Source organism: Corythoichthys intestinalis, chromosome 3 (assembly GCF_030265065.1).
Source record: "Corythoichthys intestinalis isolate RoL2023-P3 chromosome 3, ASM3026506v1, whole genome shotgun sequence".
Lineage (NCBI taxonomy): Eukaryota > Metazoa > Chordata > Actinopteri > Syngnathiformes > Syngnathidae > Corythoichthys > Corythoichthys intestinalis.
Window position 1 is genome coordinate 36,283,049 of NC_080397.1, and position 20,976 is coordinate 36,304,024.

The 20,976-nt window shown below is 38.4% G+C and overlaps 1 protein-coding gene across 3 annotated transcripts in view; it reads left to right on the plus strand.

The window, feature by feature from the left end:
• Positions 1 to 20,976, plus strand: part of arvcfb (ARVCF delta catenin family member b) — a 346,624-nt gene that overhangs the window by 239,937 nt on the left and 85,711 nt on the right. For all 3 annotated transcript variants that reach the window (XM_057831628.1, XM_057831631.1, XM_057831630.1), the window contains one exon: positions 13,908 to 14,413. In XM_057831628.1, the coding sequence (XP_057687611.1) occupies positions 13,908 to 14,413 (506 nt within the window). The remainder of the gene's footprint in view (positions 1 to 13,907; positions 14,414 to 20,976) is intronic.

The window sequence follows — 20,976 nt, forward strand, 5'->3', positions numbered from 1 at the left end:
TTGAGATGCTGTGGCATGACCTGAAGACAGCGATTCATGCCAGACATCCCAGGGATCGGACTGAACTACAGCAGTTTTGTAGAGAAGAATGGGCCAAGATAGTCCTGATCGATGTGCCAGACTGATCTTCAGCTACAGGAAGGGTCTGGTTGAAGTTATTTCTGCCAAATGGGGGGCCAGAACACATTAAATGTGATGGTTCACTTACTTATTTTTCTCCTCTTCGGTCATTGTTTGCATACTATCCTCATTAAAATATGAAAACCTATACATGTTTGGGTAGTTTTAGTTAAAGCAGACGCTGTTTTTTCTTCTGTGCTATTTATACAAAGATCAGATCAAAATTGATGGTGATTTTATGCAGAAATGTGATAAGTTTCAGATACTTTATCATACCACTGTATTCTGAGCAGAGAAACCCCCTTCACACTAGGCAGATGAAATAGGCAGCACCATCAGTGCTATTACTAATATTCACCAACATTGGCCAGAATTTATTCATAATTGTTGATTTACAGTAACACAAAAATGTGAGCTGTAACCTTATTAAAGTTAACATGCAGGACTTTAAATTCATTTTTCCAAATATTGGTACAGTAAAAATGTATAGTTTTGAGTATGGGAGTAGTTAGAGAGGTCCACTACTAAGATTCACCAACCTTGGCCAGTACTTATTCAGATTTGTGGATTTACAGTGCCACAAAAATGAGAACTGTAATTTATCATCTACTAAAACGACCCGTTGCTCAGAGGAATCACATAATATTGTCCTGACGTGACAGCGCACGTAACGTACATGGAGATAAAGTGGTTTAAGATCAAGCGACTTAATTTCATTTTTAAATGATGACAATACTGTATATTTAAGAGTGTTGAGAGTGTTTTTTTTTAATATCAAGATTCAAGATTTTTAAAGATTTTTGGGATCAACGAGAGTGAATGGAAGTCAACTGCATTGACGCTTGGTCGGAATGCATTTACCGTAATGCTTGGATTACGCGAGAGAGCTAATTTCAGAGTCCGCTTATTTGACCACGGGAACACATATATCCGCTGGATTGACCGCAGTTTGCGAATTCCCTTTGCAATATTTACAGAACATAAGATTGTTTTCTAGCGTTCGCCAAGGGAAGAGTACTGTACAGCCCTGACTTACAGGATATTTTCATTTGACACGCCTGCTCGGCATAATATGTGATGATGGCACACAAATGAAGCAAAGGAAATTTGAAAACCACCAAAGCACTGAATACCTGGCTTAAATTGCCAATATCCAATTTTGTGAAACGTGATTCTCAGAAATAACTGCAACCAACACAAAATTATGGAGTAGGCTGGATATAAATATCACACTTAAAACCAACTTTACCGGGCCAGTTTAATGAAGAGAAAAAAGTGCACTAATTACACTCCCACTAATTACTACTACTATATCCAGTGCAACGGTTAGTTATATTTTTAATCATTTGTGGTTATTTGTTAAATTGTGTTTTCATGCCTGTCTGGTAAAATATTGCTTTCCAGGAAATGATTTTGTGGTAAGAGAAACATTTGGGATCTGTCACACATGGTTGGAGTTAGTGGAAGAACCTGTCTGAACCACACAGAGCCCTAACCTCAACTTTACAAAATACCTTAGGGATGAAGACTAGAATAGAGATTCTGACCAATCAACTGTGCAACATCAGTGAATGTGTCCGTTGAACTTTTTCTTCTGGATGATTCGTCCGAAATCTGCACATACACTTTCTGAAATCATGCAGTAACTCCCAGCAGAGGTCCAAGATTAAAAGCAGTTATCCCTGCAAGATGGCACCACTCCGTAATGTTCTACCTATTCACAACCAGTGTCGTTTTTGGCAGCCCATTTAATTTCCCTATGCGTCTATTGTTAGGACGAAATATTTATTAGTCATGATTTTAGTCATTTCAAAATGTGTAAGTCTTTTTCTCGTTTTTGTAAACTAATAGTCAAAAACTTTTTGCAAGATAAGAAAACAAATTAGGGCTGTCAAACGATTTAAATTTTTAATCGAGTTAATCACAGCTAAAAAATTTATTGATCGTAATTAATTGCAATTCAAACCATCTCAAAAATATTTTCTGTAAATTATTGTTGGAATGGAAAGATAAGACACAAGAGAGATATACTATATGCATTCAACATACTGTACATAAGTATTGTTTTTGTTTATTACAACAATAAATCCACAAGATGGCTTTAACATTATTAACATTCTTTCTGTTAAAAGGATCCACGGATAGAAAGACTATAGTTCTTAAAAGAGAAATGTTAGTACAAGTTATATTAATTTTATATTAAAACCCCTCAATGTTTTCGTTATAATAAAATTTGTAAAATTTTCAATCAAAAAATAAACTAGCAGCTCGCCATTGTTGACGTCGCCGAGCGTTTACCTCACATTGGCTTCCTGCCGTTCTTCCACAGTGTCTTTAACTATGTAAGGTAGAGATTGAAATACACCACAAGGTGTCAATGGCGAGTTTAAATTACTTAGAAATCAAGCTAATGAGTGCGTTTTGTCCCTCGACTGACGCCGTAGTTCCCTGTTTACTGGTCCATACATTGTACACAGTCATTTGATGGCTGGCTTCACAACGTATAAGACCTCTGATAGTTTGTACTTTATGACTAAATATTGCCATCATCCAGTGTATTTGTTTAGCTAAACGAAATGTTTGAATAGAGTTTGACCAAAGCCTGTGTAAGATTTATGCGTATTTTGCATAGCTATTTTGATTGGGAACGAACAAATGAAATGGTTTTTATTTTTCATTTTTGAGACATAGGAATATTATTTTTGTTCTGCGTTCACTAAATGATACTTATGTTTGTTGCAAAGGAGTTGCCGAAGCTTATGCCAATAAATGGCGCGGTCCAATGAATGCCTGTGTCCACTCGCCTTTCTCTGCCTCTTAGCTCTCAATGTGCAAAAAACAGCATCATTGTAATCTGTTTGAGGCAATGCATGAGCGGGTCATTCCGCACATGTGTTAAATGCGTCAAACATTTTAACATGATTGATTTAAAAACAATAATTACCGCCCGTTAACGCGATAAATTTGACAGCACTAAAACAAATCTAACCATGTGTTTCAGAACGAGCAAGCCTGGCGCGCAGCTAGGCTTGAAGAAGATTGTTTATACGTTTTTTGGTGGTGAATGAGTTAACCACCAGTCAACACTGGGGGCGCAGGACATGTCACATGAGTGACACGACCTAAACACTGCTACGATGCAGACTGACTAACTTCACATACAATAAGAAAATGTCACACATTGTCATTAGTCGGATCTGCAGACGAGAAGTGGCATCAGTTTCGTTATATCTTAGTCTCCCACGACACGTTTATAGCTCATTATCATCTCATCATGGTCATGAAAAAATGTTCACACAACTTGCAGTAGATTTACTAGCTTATCGGTGACTTCCATATTTAATGAAAATAGAACAAATGCGCAATTAGTAGAACCTCATCTTGAAAAATAGTCACTCCAATTTACAATGGCACTTACCGGTATGGGTGTGACAAAATATTGAAATGGTGATATATCGTGATACTTTGTATCCCAAAAGGTTATCGGTATGCTCTTGCCAAGAATCGAGATACCGTTTTAAAAAGGTGTCAATGTTTTTTATTAAAAATAAAAAATAAAAATAAAAAAAGGAACCAACAAGTTGCTACCAAAATCTTCCACCATAATAGTGTCTCAATTAACTCTCAGGCTGCCAGTGACGGTGCTCAAAGCCCAATCTATTTAGACTGGGAACGTTCGTTCATTTGAAACCAGAGCATTCACAGTCATTCTGTCTGATTTTCACGGCATTTTCAGGTTACTTACTGTTCATTTTAGGGCATTTACAGGTCATTTCCTGTTGAGTTTGAGTCACTGCCTATTTATTTGGGCGATTCCAAGGTCACTTCGTCTTCTGTAACTCAAAATAAACAGTAAGTGATTCATAAAATGCCCCAAAATCAACAGGAAGTAACTGGAAATCAACAACAGGTAAATGACTTAAAATGGCCCAAAATTACCTCATTGCCTGACATTGGCTGCCGCTGACAGCTATAGACGTTCAGTCCGTTTCAAGTGGGAGGGATGGCAGCGAATGAACGAATGTTCCCTGTTCAAATGGATTGGACGTCTACCAGTGATAAACTCATTCCAATTCACAGCATAAGCTTGTGTTTCTGTTTATTAGTTTTTTTATAGAATATCCTAGAATGATTTCCTGACCAATGTATCGAAAATCGTTGTATTGCCATATCGTCAGATCATCAATATCGTGAGCTTTGTATTGCAAATCGTATCGTATCGTGAGGTACCAAGAGGTTTCCACTCCTACTTACCAGTACACAGTTATAGCAGTGTCCTGAGACCTGTACAGTTTCCTTTTTTATGCCGCCTATTGCAAAGTAAAATGCATAATTTCTGGTCGATCGTTTTTGGTGCACCAGTGCTCTAAACTGTAACTTGTTGGCATAAAATATAATGCATATTTTCTGGTCCTTCGTTTTTGGTGCACCAGTGCTCTAAACTCTAACTTGTTGGCATAAAATATAAATGATACAAGACTGAAAAATACAGAGAGATAACAGAGGAACTGATAGGCTTAACAAGCATCGTGTTATCTCCTCTAGTAGTGGTTTGGAGGAAAAAAAAATAAAAATACAAAAAAAAAGTTACGCGTTGCAGCTTGAGTTTGGTTACAACACTCTCTCATTCACTCAAATGAGTACTTTTTAGCATTAATGTTGTTCAAGAAAGGCGCTGACAGCTTTAACAAAGGCATCAATAGTTAGTACAAGAGGACGGAAGGTCAAATCTTTTACATTTATCTCTGCTTAGATTATTCTGTTAACCCACTTGACAGTTAGCTTTCTCTCCTGACCCACCAGTTATCTGGCCAAGAGTACGTCCCACTGCAATTTCCCGTACCCTTCCTTTATGCGTGAGTCACTATGTGTTTCCGCTGCCATGGTTCTCTGGATGTACATCCTCATGCCAGTGTGATTAATGGATGCTTTTGAACTGGGTCAGACTATTGGGATGTCTTCGAGGCAATCTCTAATGGCTCTTTTCTCCTTGGGCAGCATGCACTGGACCACCTGATTTTGGGGTTATATACACACACGCACAGCCACGTTTCCTAATTAAGAGTTAGATTTTCTCCTTCTAATCAAGTAATGTCTGAAGGGGATGGCCCATGGAAGCGATCTGTCATCAGACAGCTCCTCCTTCTTTACTTCTTCCTTACCGTCTCATCAACACACACACTCCCTGCCCACCTCCTCTTCCTACATCCTGCCAAGATTTCCTCAGAGAGCTGCATACTCTGTTTGATACTTAACTTCCTGTTTATCATTTTTTGAGTTTGCCCTGAAGAATCTCTTGAATAATAGAATAACATTTTCTGTCTATTTGAAATAATGAAATCGGCCACTGTAGGCTGTTGAAAAACACAGTGAAAACCCCTAAGCATTGGGAGGGGGGGCATCAACTTGCTGTTTTGTTGTCGTTTCGACAATCTGCTTTTTCAGAAGTTCTGCATCATATAACTACAGCCATCTATAATTCAAAGAAAATATGTATGATTTATTTGAGACATTCACTCAAATGTTCACAAATGCTAAAGGGACGAAAACATCTTGACATTTTCCAATTCTTCGAGGTTCACCATTCAGAAATGTCATGGACAATTTTTCCATCCAAGGAAGGTGAAACGGTTAACACTTCACGACAGTATTCTATATATTTGTTGCAGAATTAGTTAACAGAGCGCCATTATAGTATTTGCTTGACTAAAAATCCAGTCTTATCACTCATCCACAAAAGTTGAATAATGCAAAATAGACTGTCTTGTTTGCTGAAGATGTTTTACACTGAATCCAAAAATCTTCTGAAGCACTAATTTATAGATCTGTCATCTTGATGTCTAGTTCTTTTCATGGTCCTGTGGGTGTGTTCCCAGTAGCGTGTGTTGGGAAATTCCCAATAGGGAGTTTTTGGTGGTGTATACCTAGTTCTCACTTTCAAATTGAGGTGATCAGGACATGTTTATCAGCAAACAGCGCCTCAAACTGCCTCGTCTGTTTAGAGGCAGGTGTTTCTAGTATGCCATAAATGACTTCTTTCTTGGGTCAAAGAGTCTGTGGTTCATTTTTTCATCTCAAGAAGGACACTTATTTGAGAATAACAATGTCCAAATTTTAGATTGGCAAAGAGATGTAAAAGAAGCAGAATCTGTCAAACTACAAAAGGCGCTCCTAAATACAGGAGGACGTTTGAAATGTCACCTATTGTCTGCCTATAGCCATGTCGTGATATCTTTCCCCACCAAAAATTGCTTTAAAAACAAAATGAGGAGCTCTAACAAGCTGTAGTGCCTCTCACAAGTTGAATGACTGATTGGTATGCAGGAGAGTCATTCCAAAAGCCACGCCAGGATACAACAACACCCCGCTGGAAACACACCCACTGAGGCATGAATAGAGGGACTCACCTAAAAATTGGAACTCCAGAGGCCTTTTGGATTAAAATAAGAAAATCCATTTGCCTTGATGCAGTTTTTGCGGATTGTGTTCCAATTATGACTACTACACTAAAGTCCACCATCATAGTCACTTTCTATGATGCAGTTCCCTGAAAGGCACTTTTCTTAAATTCAATTCAATTCAAACTGTATTCCCGAAACTTAGTCGACTATCATTAAAACATTTAAAAACACACCAAAAAATAAAAATGATAACAATAATAACAAAACTTCAGAATTTCAAGAGGCAACCATACCCGTGTTTCTATATGTCACACTGAAATCGTGTGGAGCTGAATTTTATATTTGTGAGTGACACATTGATTCCATTTCCAGACTTATTATCGGTAAGTCTTATGAGAAATCCAAACATTAGGTTCCTTAGTACAGCCTGTTCACTTGGGCAGAGACAAACGTTTCTATTGCACTGTTCTATCGTGGCCTACTCAAGAGAATACGCAATGCATCATTGTAAGCCACCTGCAGCCTTTGCAGACTGGCTTTTTTATACTTAGTCCAGAGATGGGCCCCATACAGAAGTGTGCAGTAAGACTTGAGCATTATCCATGCAAGAGCCAAACCTTCACATGAGTGTATTTGTCTGAGTGTATGACATTCTGCATTTTTTCAGGCATCATCATCATCATCATCATCAGTCATGTCTGGAGTTAGAAAATGCCCAAAATGTCTAATTTTACGTCTTGCTCAGTGTCACATTTGACTGACAAAAATCAGGATTTCTCTTGTCCTTGTTTTATTTGACCTTTGCTGTGTTATGAATTAGGTTGGGCATCGTTTGAATTTGAACGGTTCCGATTCCGATTACACGTTTCGATTCCAGGTTCCAAACGATTCTCGATTCAATTCTTTTAATTAAAAAAAGTCTTTGAACTTTAATATAATGAAATTTTTTTCCACAGGAGTGCACTTTCACAAAGATATTTTTCAAAAACTCACGGAGAAAACATTTAAACATATTCTTTTGCCTATGTTTTAGAGTGTCTTATGCTGAAGGAATTTTTACATGTTATTGAGCACCCACAGGTGCAGCATATAAAATAAAGAAAAATACAACTTGTAAAACCCAGTCCAGATTAGCAGCGGGTACAGTATAAAATCAGAAACCGTTTTTGTTGAGGGAAATGATCATATATGCCTTCACAGGCAAGTAAGCGTAAGCGTTCCGGACAGACAGTGTCTCCTGCAGTGGAGAACACACGTTCACTGGGTGTAGATGAAGCTTGAACGCATAACAGCTGGTGGTTGGTGCTCAGAGCACAGTAGATAAATAAATATCACGTATCACTAGTGAAGCACGTGACCCAAAAAAAAAAAAACCCTAATGATGCACCTCGATACGACAGAATATCAGGGCCAAATTAATCAATTTTAAAAAAGGACTACGAGATTTGTCGTACTATTGCTACGAGAAAGTCACAAATATTACGTATGGGTTAGGTAGCTGTGAGCCGCTATGCACTTTACATACATATACCTTAGCTGGGAGCTACGACAAAGCATTAGTATAAATTCTTGTATTGATTAAAATTTGATGATCTTTTAATACTGTTGATTTTAACGGAGGCATCAACGCGCTACGTACTGTACATAGCTGCTTATATGGCTTCATTAGCCCAATGTAGTAATACAACTTATTTTCGTACTATTCCACCAATCCATCCATCGTCTACCACTTAATCCGGGGTCGGGTCGTGGGGGCAGCAGAAGACAGATGTAATTTATTGTTTTATTTACCTGGTTCTCACTGGTTAGAGGTTCGGCGCAGCACGTCAAATATGCGGCACTCAGCTATGCACTACTTGGCACTTGTATTCCATGAAGCCGGAGGTGTTTAACTCATTTGCTCCCAAAAACGTATAAATACGTCTTTTACGTTTTTTTTTTTTTTTTTTTTTTTGACAAGAGGCATCTCTAGGTTCTCTTGCACCCAAACTGCAATGCACAATGCTCAAAACTCATTTTAAAGCAATAAAACTGGCCACTGGAGGACAGTAGCGCATTTTGTAAGAACTCATCTCAGGCCAAGAAAGGACGTGAAGAAAAATAGTCAGGAAACGGAATTTGGTGGGACCTTGTGAAGACGCATGAAAATTTGAGAAAAATGTGGAGAACGATCGGGAAAAAAAGGGCAAACAACACTGGAGGAGTGTTTTGAAAAGAAAACAAAACAATCGTCAAAGAAGGATTCAAAAAAATCTATCTTGATGAGACAGACGGTGACGGCCACAACAGCGTCAGGTTCCACACGCGTTCTGCGGAGCTCATGTTGCGTTACCCCTGAGCCCAAGGTTGAAACCAACGATGAAGATGATGAAAAAAGTGAGACCGATTTTGGTCCGGACTCATCAGATTACTGGGAGCCACCTCATTCAACCGGGAGCAGCCGAGAGCCTTCCCTGTTGTTATGTGCGCAAATACTGTAGTTCAACAGTAGTTTAGTTATGTGTAAATAAATTGTTACTTTGCGATCAAAAGCTCTATTTGTCTTGTTGTTTATGTTATTTTGTAGAACGAAAACATTATTCAGATGTTTGTGGTGTCACAAAAGCGAAAATTAGCTGTGTTAAAGTAAAAGTTATGTTTGAAATGTATGCTTTTGCAAAAAGCTCATTTTCTCTGTTTTTTCATCAGAAATTGGAAAATTGCTCAAACTAAGCTATTTTCTAATGCTGATTTCTAAAGAATGGAAAAAGATATGAACTAACTTTTTTTCTGCAGAAAGAGAGTGTAATCTTTCTTTTGGTGGGTTCCATGTTTATATAGCAATAGAACAGAATGTTCTGTAGGCCTTGCAAAATCAGTCCAAATCCAGTAAAACGGCCGGGAGCGAAGCGCCTTGCTCCGGTGGAAATGGCTGGGAGTGAATGAGTTAATCATATTGGTCGAGCAGCCACCTTTGCATGATATAGCTGTGTTGCAAATGTTACACTGAGATGAATGGTCATATTTCTTTGTGAAGTTGAGCCAAACGTTTGAGCGCCGCGGCACCGTGTCTATGGTTGAAATCAAGTAAGAAATCAAGTCAAACACACGCATCATGTGGCTTCTTCTTCGTGGTGTTCGACAGCTATTTTTTCCGGTTGGCAGAGCATTGAAACTTGGAATCGAAATAAAAGAATCTAAACTGAAAATCTGAGTTTTAGTCCCGGATCCCATCGATGCTCGATGCCCAACCCTAATTATGAATAGGCTATGCCTTTCATTTACCGGTAATTTTTCTTGAAACGTTGCATTGTTTTCATTCCTTTTAGATCCTTTTTTTTGTCCTAATCTGCATTAAAACTGCAACCTGCTTTAAGAACAAAACCCTCTCTCATAATATTAACCCTCTTTGAGGTTGATACTCGTGATCTAAACTGAAAAAGGAAACAGCACATGCAAAACCGTATGTAACTTAAATCCTGCCTCTTGAAAATAGATCAGTAATGTATTGGTACCCGAGTGGGCACTATAGATGATTATTTAGTATCCTTATCAACATGAAGTGCATTATCTACCGTAATCATACTAGAGCCAAAAGATCAGAGCCCTTTCACGTCCTACTGAATACACCCCAACATGCGCACACAATGCTGCCAATATAAATGCAAATCCCGACATTCCGGTCAATAATCCACATGGTGTCTTTTTAACCAAAAGCCCGGTCACGTCGGCCAAGATCTTAGCAAGTGTTCATCTGATCTGTGCTGAAAATATGAGAGAAAACATGGTTGATAACTGTGAAAAAAAGATATGCTGTATAAAAGAGACTTAAGTGAAAAATGTTTCATTGGCAAGGATGCTAAGATTGTTTTGTTATGGTTTCCATCATCCTTCAATAACACAGAAATAAAACCTGAGAGATGACCTCAGCGAGTGGGAGTGTGTTTCCTAAGGACATGCTGAGTGGCAATGCATTCAGTGTGTGAAAAGCGTTTTCCATATAGCTAAACTTAAGTAGATTTTTAGTTGTTTGTCGATTTTAAAGATGCCTAAAGACGTCCTTTGTAGGTCGTCTTACATTAACATGAGATGAAGATCAAACATAAACAACACAGGCTATGTACTAATGTATGTTCCATTTAATATTGCTTGTGACACCCAAAGTTGTTCAGCACTTTCCTCCTCTCATTCAAATGCATGTGGACTGCCATAGTTCTTCCCTCATTATCTGGTAATTTCTTTTTCCATTCTGGCTCAACTGGGGATTTAATATCTTATTTCACTCCTTCACCAATTTGCATTGTATCAATTCCCCCACCACTATAATCTGACTAACCATAAAAGATGGTGTGTTACTGCGGGGCCTTTGGGACGGAAATATTATCAGAGGAATTCAGTACATTTCCAACGAGCTGGGTCATGGAACTCTTACCTCTTTTTCCTCTCATGCAAGACATATTTAACATGGAACTCATGAGGAATTCTCCTCTATACACTTCCACAGAGAGTAACAAAAATGCTGATAGTCTTCTATTTACAGAAAATGTGTCTTACCGTGGATTGATGAGCCTCAAGACTTAGATAAAGATACTATTGCAAATCGTTAACTACAAGTTATTCTTAATTTTAGATCTTCGGAGAGCTGTTTTGTGGCAGGCATGATCCACATCAGGCAATGCTTCTGGAATAGTAAATTTAAAGCTGGTGTGTGTTTTAATGAACATCTTGATTTCGTCACATTGATTAGACTTAAGGTTTACTGGCTCTCGAACAGTGATTAGCTCTGGAGAAGTCATTAGCACAGGGGTTCACATATTCACCCACTATGCACTGTGAATATTTACTATATGACTGTCTAGTTTTCTGGCTTTCATAAGATCACATTTTATGGCCAATTTATGTAGAGATCTAGGTAATTCAAAGTGTTTCACATGCCTGTAGTTAAACTTTATTTTTTAGCTGTATTGTTAATGTACTGTACAATCCAATTCCATCATTGAACTTGATTCAACAATTCAAGTACACGATCATTTAAGAGCTTACTGTACAAAATCTGTGCTTAGACAAGATGGAAATTACTGCATGTATGCTTTGAAAATTACCCACTTATATTGTTACTATGTGAAAAGTGTATAAATAACAGAAGTAATGTGCTAGATATGCTAGATTGGTTGAGGGACCCTTCAATGAACTCCCTTATTCCTCCCCCAGAGGACTTCCCTCACTGACAGCATGAAGTACTGAGTCCTTATCCTAAGGATAGTAATGGTACTGTTACAAAGCTGACACTAGCAGTGAAATCCTGAGGGATACATTGATTAAAAACAGTCTTTATCGTTTTATTACATTTAATTTTGCATTCCAGCCTATGTTGTGAGGAAAAGGGAAGCTTCACATGATCTCTGGAGGACAGTACAGATGTCTTCGTTTCCCCAGACAAACAAATGAAATCCCTTGAATACTTATGAATTGCAGGATGTCAAAGAAGCATTAAAATACATATTACACACTTCCTAACATGCGTCTTGTTGTATGTAGTTGTTAATAGTACTTATGCTACGGGAGAGTAGACAGTTGTATCCACGAGGGCTGAGCGATATGGCCTTAAGTACTTGTCACTATAAATTCAGCAGATTTACCTCGATAACGATAAATGACAATAAATTCGCCCAAGTGGACTGTTATATAATTTGAAAATCTGAATCAATGCATGAAATACAAATTTACCATTCCTCGTTGATGTATTTACCAGCTTTCAATTCAACATATTTAACAATCGTACATGCAGTGTAAACATTAAGTATATAAAAATATCTAAAAAACAATTAAGCATGAATATTTATAACAGCATGTATGTCATGAACAATGTAAAACATTATGAATATCAATATGGCCACTGTGGAAAAATGTCATTAATTTGTAACACAAATGACTTACAGCAAGAGGGGCTTGAACTGTATACTTCAAACAGAGGACTGAGTATCAGACAACTTTTTGTTAATGGCTGCTGTGACATGATTACTCAACACAAGTGTTTACTTCAAGGTTTCTGTTTTTTTTTTTTTTTTTTTCCCAGAGCATTTTCTGAAATGCACGCACGCACACATGCACCCCCCCACACACAAACACATTAAGCTATACTGCTCTAACTCTTATGCCAATGAAACATTTAAGATTTTATGATGGCAGTAATGACACAGAACAAAACAAGCACATACAGAAAAATAGCTGTGGCCATTAAACGATCATAGGCTACACTTTTGGATTATACTTTATGCTGAATGCTGTACCATCATGAAAGCTATCAGAGAAATCACACACACACAGATACAAAATAACGCGACATACTAATTGCTAGATGCAGTCTGTCCCCAATCCACTCATTAAGTTCAGCCGCTTCGACGAGGTTAGAGCCGCTGTCACAGGTGGTAATGGCGTCCTCACGTCCCACGTAGAGAGCATGTCTTTCACGGCCTGAGCAATCATTTCACCCTTGTGGTCGTCAGAGAAATAGGCTTTATCCAGCAGCTCCCACATGTTGTCTATGAAATGGAATGTCAAACTGATGTAGGGCTCCATGGTTCGTCGTCCTTCTCGAATCCCAAATTTTTCCAGACATCGACTTCTTTCTTGGCACCAACACCACGAGCGTCGACTAATGCTATACTCGAAAGGCCTGTGGCCGGTTCACTATTATCTGACTCCATTACGTTCACTTGTAGCATTAACCGCTAGCATTAGCGTACCAGGCTCCTGTTTGTTTGATTTCCTGATAGCCACGTGACTTCACACGTAAGCACACTGGCAGCTTTCTTAAAGGGGAATGAGCATAGCTGAACAACACTTAGTCAAAGTGGGCTGAAAAGACTATTCATTCCATTTAAAAAAACGAATTTACCGACATGGTCGGTCAAAATTACATCGGTCATCGTGAACCATCTCGGTAACGGTAATCTAAACCAAACGGCTCTAGTAGGCACTACACTCACTTCAGCATGCCATTTGATTTCTTTTCAACTTCATTACATTGGCAATGTTTTTATCGTAAGAAAAGGGATTGAACCGAAATTTTTCACACTATACTGCACTATTATTCTTTATGAGATTGAGAACCATTTTTTAATCAAATACTTGTCTTTTTATTTATTGATTAGGAGCAAATTGAAAGCTCATACAGTGTTTGTATCTTCCTCAATGCATACTACACCTACCTAACACATCGTTTCACCTTTCTTTCACCCCCTCATTAGTCATTGGCTTCGGTTTCTCTGTCTTGCTCCCTCTCGCTGTCTCTGTCTCTCTCTCTCTCTGATGAGTTAATTCTGCTCCCAGACAAATTGCAGTAACCTTGTATTTAGCCCTCCCATCCCTCTGATCCTCACTGCCCTTGCTTTCTGTATTTACCAGAGGCTACCCAGATGAGCCCATTGATACAGAGCTGATTGATGAACGCCACCCCTACATCCATGGCATGTATTCTGCACCACTGGCACAACCGGAGCGGGGCAGTATGGCCAGCCTGGACCGTATGGGCGGTCGACGTTCACCCTCAATCGACAGCATTCGTAAAGATCCTCGATGGCGTGATCCGGATCTACCAGAGGTCATTGCTATGTTAGGCCATCCCATCGACCCTGTCAAGTCCAATGCTGCTGCATACTTGCAGCATCTGTGCTATGAAAACGATAAAATCAAAAAGGATGTTCGCCAGTTAAAGGGAATTCCTGTACTGGTGGGGCTTCTGGACCATCCCAAATCTGAGGTCCATCGCAAGGCTTGTGGAGCCTTACGCAACATCTCCTATGGCAAGGACAATGACAATAAGGTAGCCATCAAAAATTGTGATGGCATTCCTGCCCTCGTCCGCCTCCTGAGGAAGACCAATGACATGGAGGTTCGAGAGCTCATCACTGGTAGGATGCTTTATATTTTCTAATAGAAAGTTTAAAAAATGTTACATTTTAACTTGGAAAAGGCAAGGCAAATTTATTTATATAGCACAATTCAACACAAGGCAATTCAAAGTGCTTTACATCACATGGAGATCATACAAATCACATTAAAATCAATAGGACGTAAAAACAAAGACAATCGAAATAGGAAATAAAATTATACATAAAATCCCATTTAATCATGAATAGAATAGAAAAAATAAAAATAAATAAAAATAATAATAATAATGCATAAGAGGAATAGAAAGCAAATAGATTGAATTATATACTGTAGACAGTTATGGATATGCAGTGCTAAATAAAAGCGTTTTTAGCCCTGATTTAAAGGAGCTAACACTTTGAGCATACTTCAGACCTTCAGGTAACTTGTTCCAGAGACGAGGAGCATAATAACTAAATGCTGCCTCACCCTGCTTGGTTCTTGTTCTTGGAACATACAGGAGACCGGTTCCAGACGACCTTTGGGGTCTAGATGTTTCATAGGAATCTAACAAATCAAGCATGTATTTTGGTCCAAGGCCATTAAGTGTTTTGTATACGAGCAGTTGTATTTTATAGTCTATCCTTTGACTCACATTTTCAAAACCGGTGTAATGTGGTCCAGTTTCCTAGTATTTGTGAGGACTCTGGCTGCAGCCTTCTGTACTAGCTGCAGTTTCCTGACTGATTTTTTATCAAGACCTGTAAATATACCGTTGCAATAGTCCAATCTGCTAATAATGAATGCATGCATAAGTTTTTCCATGACTTTTTGAGTCAGAAGCCCCTTAATTCTGGCTATATTTTTTTTAGGTGGTAATAAGCAAATTTAGTGACGAACTATAGATGACTATCAGATTTTAGGTCTGAGTCAATACTTACTCCAAGGTTTCTGACTTGATTTGTAGCTGTAAGTGACAGTGTGCTAAGGTGCCTGCTTATCTTTGACCTTTCCTTTTTTGGCCCAAAAATGATCACTTCTGTCTTCTCCACATTTAACTCTAGAAAATTCTGGCACATTCATTGATTGATTTGATGAATGCAATTACTCAGGGGGACTAAGGGACTATAATCATGTGGGGACACAGAAATATAGAGTAGTCTGTCATCTGCATAGATGTGATAGGAGATGTCATACTGTTCCATAATCTGAGCTAGGGGAAGCATATAGATGTTAAATAAGAGTGGTCCAAGAACTGACCCTTGAGGGACTCCACACGTGAATTTGATTCGTTCTGACTGATGGTCTCCGATTGACACAAATAAATCCCTATCATATAAATAAGATGTGTCAGTGAGGATATTATTCGTGACATTGTTATTACAGTATTTTTTATAAACTCAAATTAAATTTCTGGTTGGGCATTTGGAAAGATCATAGCTCTATTTCAGTTGCGTTAAGTGGGGTTGGGTACCACAACCTGGCATCAATTGTTACTGGTTCTGAAGGAACCTGTGGACCAAATAAAAATATTTTTGTGCATTTCATTTCTTTTTTTTTTTTAATACCACGTCCGCTTGTTCCATAAACAAGTGTGACATCAGTGACACTATCCACAAGTGAGGCAGCACAAAAACAAATTATGTTATGTAAATTTTGTTTTAATTCAATTCAATTCAATTCAATTTTATTTGTATAGCCCTAGATCACAAAAATATTGTCTCAAAGGGCTTTGCAGAGGCAATAGGATACACAATCAGAAACAGCAAACGAAGCAACAAAGATGAATAAATAAATTCAAGTCCTGGGTATCCCCCATCCTTAGACCCTCCATGTCGGCAAGGAAAAACTCCAAAAACTCCAGTCTTCGGGAGAAAACGAGAAACCTTGGGGAGTACCACAGTCAGGAGAGATCCACTCCCAGGACGGATAGACAGGAAGCCCCAGGACCGCTAATGGGAATTAGCAGGCGAAGTTACAGTCCGTAAAAAATGCGGTGGAGTAAAGGAACAAGAAGAGGTCCATCTAGCCAGATGAGACGGGGGTAGCAACGAGGACGTCCATCCAGCTTGGGGTCCGAACAGTCAGGAGGCTGCAGCTGAAAAATAGCCCCTCCCCAGAGGGGAGGGGGGAAAGGGGACACCGGGTGACTAGTGATGAAGAGACTAGACAACTAGATATTAACATTAGAAAATAGAAATAAAGTAAGATAAGTGGTAGGTAGAGTGAGAAAAAAGCAGATAGAACTCAGTGGCTGTACTTCCCCAAGCTTTATAGCTTCTAGTGCAGCTTAGACTAAACTTTGAGTCTACTCCGACTTCAACTAGCCTGACCATAAGCTTTGCTGAATAGGAACGTTTTTAATCTAATCTTAAATGTGCAGACTGTCTCGGCTTCTTTAATATTAGCTGGAAGCTGATTCCATAAAACAGGGGCTTGGTGGCTAAAGGCTCTAGCTCTGACAGTACTCTTAGAAACCCTGGGAACTACCAGTAGACCTGCATTCTGAGAGCGGAGTGTTCTGTTGGGGCGGTATGGAACCAGAGCATCGGAGAGAAAAGATGGCCCCAACCCATTAATGGTCTTAAATGTAAGAAGGAGGATTTTAAATTTAATTCTAAACTCGACTGGAAGCCAGTGAAGGGCCTGGAGCACAGGGGTGATGTGCTCTCTTCTATTGGTTCCTGTTAAAAGTCTTGCTGCTGTGTTTTGGACAAGCTGAAGACCTTTTAGGGAACTTTTAGGACAAGCTGCAAGTAGGGAGTTACAGTAATCCAATCTCGATGTAACGAACGCGTGAATTAATTTTTCTGCATCGCTTTTAGATAAAATATTTCTAATTTTGGCTATGTTGTGCAGGTGAAAGAAGGCCATTCTGCAGGTTTGTTTAATGTGAGCTTTAAACGATAAGTCAGGGTCAAATAAAACTCCTAGGTTTTTAACTGTGGAGCTGGAGGCTACACTTACATTGTCCAGAGGCACTATCTGGGCAGGTAAAAAGTCTCTCACACTTTTCGGGCCTAATATAAGGACTTCTGTCTTTTCAGGATTAAGTAGAAGATAGTTAGTGCTCATCCAGGTATTTATATCTCGGACGCAGGTGCTTAGTTTGTCCACTTGCCTGATCTGCTCAGGTTTAATTGATAAATACAGTTGTGTGTCGTCAGCGTAACAATGAAAGTTAATGCTATGTTTTCTGATGATATTACCTAGAGGAAGCATATACAGCGTAAACAAGATGGGCCCGAGGACCGATACTTGCGGCACACCATAACTAACCCTAGAGTACGGTGATGATTGCTGGTTTACATTGACAAACTGGTACCTATTAGATAAATATGATTTAAACCAGCAGAGGGCTGCTCCTCTAATGCGTATGTCACATTCTAATCTCTGCAATAAGATATTATGGTCGATTGTGTCAAAGGCTGCACTCAGGTCCAACAGAACCAGGATCGAGACTAATTCAACGTCAGCGGCTAGTAACAAGTCATTAGTTACTTTGACTAATGCAGTTTCAGTGATATGATGAGCTCGAAAGCCAGACTGGAAATGTTCAAATAAACTATTGTCCTGTAGGTGCTGACAGAGCTGTTTAATTACCACTCTTTCAAGGACTTTGGAGAGAAATGGTAAATTAGAGATAGGTCTGTAATTGGCCAAAATATCAGGATCAAGAGTGGGTTTTTTCAAAAGCGGTTTAATAACTGCATATTTAAAGGACTGCGGTACGTGGCCAGTAACTAATGAGGTATTTATTATATTTAAGATAATATCAATAGTTAGAGGCAGGGTCTCTTTAAAGAGTTTGGTTGGGATCAGGTCTAGGAGGCACGTTGATGGTTTGGAGGACATTATAATTGAAATTACATCAATTTGGTCTACAGTGGTAAAGTTATTTAATATTTTAGAGGGGTTTATAGGAGATTCTGAATTTTTTGTCTGCACTTTATCAGACCTAATAGTTGGAAGTAATTCATTTATTTTATATCTAATAGTTGCGATTTTATTGTTAAAAAATTTTAGGAAGTCATCACAGCTAAGGGTGGTTGGGATATAAGGTTCTATTGAGCTGTGACTGTTTGTCAGCCTTGCTACAGTGCTGAACAGAAACCTAGGATTATTTTTGTTTTCATCAATTAAGGATGAGTAATATCTGGTTTTAGTCGTACGCAAGGCCTGTTTATAGGTCACTAAACTCTGTTTCCAGGCAGAGAGAGTGTGCTCTGTGTTGGAACGGTGCCAAAGTATTTCTAATTTACGTGCCGATTGTTTAAGAGAGCCTTTTACAGTGATTGATTTGTTAATATTATGTGCATAGAATTATAATTTATATATATATAATATTTACTCTTAAGTTGTATTCAATTCAGAACTTTACATTAAATAGTTGGATACAGTTTTTTGGCAGTTTGTTTCCATCTTTTTTTGTTGTTGTTGTTGAAGTTCAGGAACCATTTAAGTACCTGAAACGTTTAAAAAGGTACCAAGTGCTAACATGTATTAGATAAAAATCCAAACAATACCCAATCCTAGTTTTATGTACAGTCCGTAATCAGTTTGTAATTGTTGAATTACAATTGCAGTAAGGGTTTTTGTTGATGTATATATGTATTGTGAAGATGTGTGGAGATCAATTTCAAATAGGAAAAAATGAATTCGGTCACTGCTATTTCCAACTTCCCTTGATCTACAGTACAGTATATTGTTATGGGTACTGGTCCCTAGAAATAGTTGCTTTCTCAAGTGTACTAAGTGTGTGCACTTTGACAGAGATGCCATGGCGAGTGATTACTATGGCACAGCAAAAATGATTGCCTTTACAACAGTGCATTGCATTTTCTAAAAATAACCCTGCACCACAAGACATAGTGAAAGGAATGGGGACCTCTTTTTTTTGTTGTTTTCCTCCAGTTTCGTTTGTTGTCATCCCCTTTTTAATCCTAGCTTTTTCTTCTGTCTTCATATTTTCATCACTGTTGATTCCTTGTACTGCAGTTTTCCCCCAAACACCCTCTTGTGTACTCAGTCTCGTATTTCAGGTTTCCCTCTCGAATGTGCTCGTCCCAATGAAAAAGTCTAGTCACAATGCACGCTCAGCTTGCAACACACCAGCCCATGTGGCGAGCGTTTGCCAGGTTTTTCTACAATTACATATAATTGAGGGGTTTTGAATATAGAAACCTTTTTTTTTAGTGTTCGTTTCATAAGTATTGGCTGTTGGAGTGGTCTGTGACTGTAAAACCCCAGAGTTATCCTTTAGGGAAAGTGATGATGTGGACATTTGTGCATTTTCCCACATTGGATGAACCAATTAATCTTTTTTACTGAGCCATGTCCAGTTTTTTTTCTTTCTTTTTCTTTCTTTTTTTTTTTTTTTTTTTTTTTTTTTTTTTTTTTAAATTCATTGTCCTTTTGGTGCCTGGCATTGAAGTGACAAACTTAGCAACAATAACACGACCCAGTTGCTTTGATACTTTAGTTGCATACTTTTAAAAATGAGAGTAATGACATTCATGGGAACTGCAGATCATTGTGATATATTAATAACTTATCGTCAAAATTCTTATTCACGGTGATTTTCAGACTATAAGGCGCACTTGAAATCCATTATTTTCCCCCTAAATTGACAGAGCGCTTTATAATCCAGTAAGCTGGCGAACCAGCCCTGAATTTCGCCATGTACAAAATACACGCCAGCTCAGTCTGTGGTTTCACAGTGTAAATTTACACTCTGGTCTAGTATCAACCGACAAATCACAATACGTGAGGTGGGACTTTGTGATGCGTCGTGAAGGAGGGCAACAGCAAATCTGTTTTACACTCCCATGAGTTTTGGCATGTGTTGTGCGTTTTTGTCTTTTTTATCCCGTATATCTGAGGAAGAGGCTCCTGTAGGGGGCTCGGCACTTTTTTCAGCGTCCTGCTATTGCTTGTACAATGTAAAGTCATGTCGAAGCGTGAGAGAACGCCAATTTGCGCAACCTTTCTGACACAGTCAAAGGCAGGCTTCCCTCAAATTTTCAAACGGGCTGTTAGCGTTTATTTATTTTTTCCAAAACAAGTATTACTGTATGTAAGACAATACACCATGTGCTCTGAGATTTTTCCACATAAAAACAGCAGTTATCGTGACTGCATGCCATTTAGGGGGGGTGATAAAATATCGAAATGGTTATATATTGAGATACTTTGTATCCCAAAAGGTTATCAATATGTTTCTGCCAAGAATCAAGATATCGTTTTAAAAAGGTGTCAATGTTTTAAAAGAAAAGAAAAAAAAAAAAAAAAAAAAAAAAAAAAAACAAGTTGTTATCAAAATCTTCCACCATAATACAACCCGTAGCAAAAAGTATGCAATCACCAGTCTCGGACGAGCACTCACTCAGACATTTTATCATGTAGAACAAACTCAGATAAAAAGCTTTAAAAAATTTTGAATTAGTTGAAAAGTGCAACTCTTTAGCATTCAGAAACACTAAAAGAAATAAGTAGAAAACATTGTGGTGGTCAGTAAATGTTACTTTTATAGAGCAAGTGCAGGGAAATTTATATGGACTCTCTCCTTTCTGAGGAAAAAAATATTGAATCATGAGAAACAAAG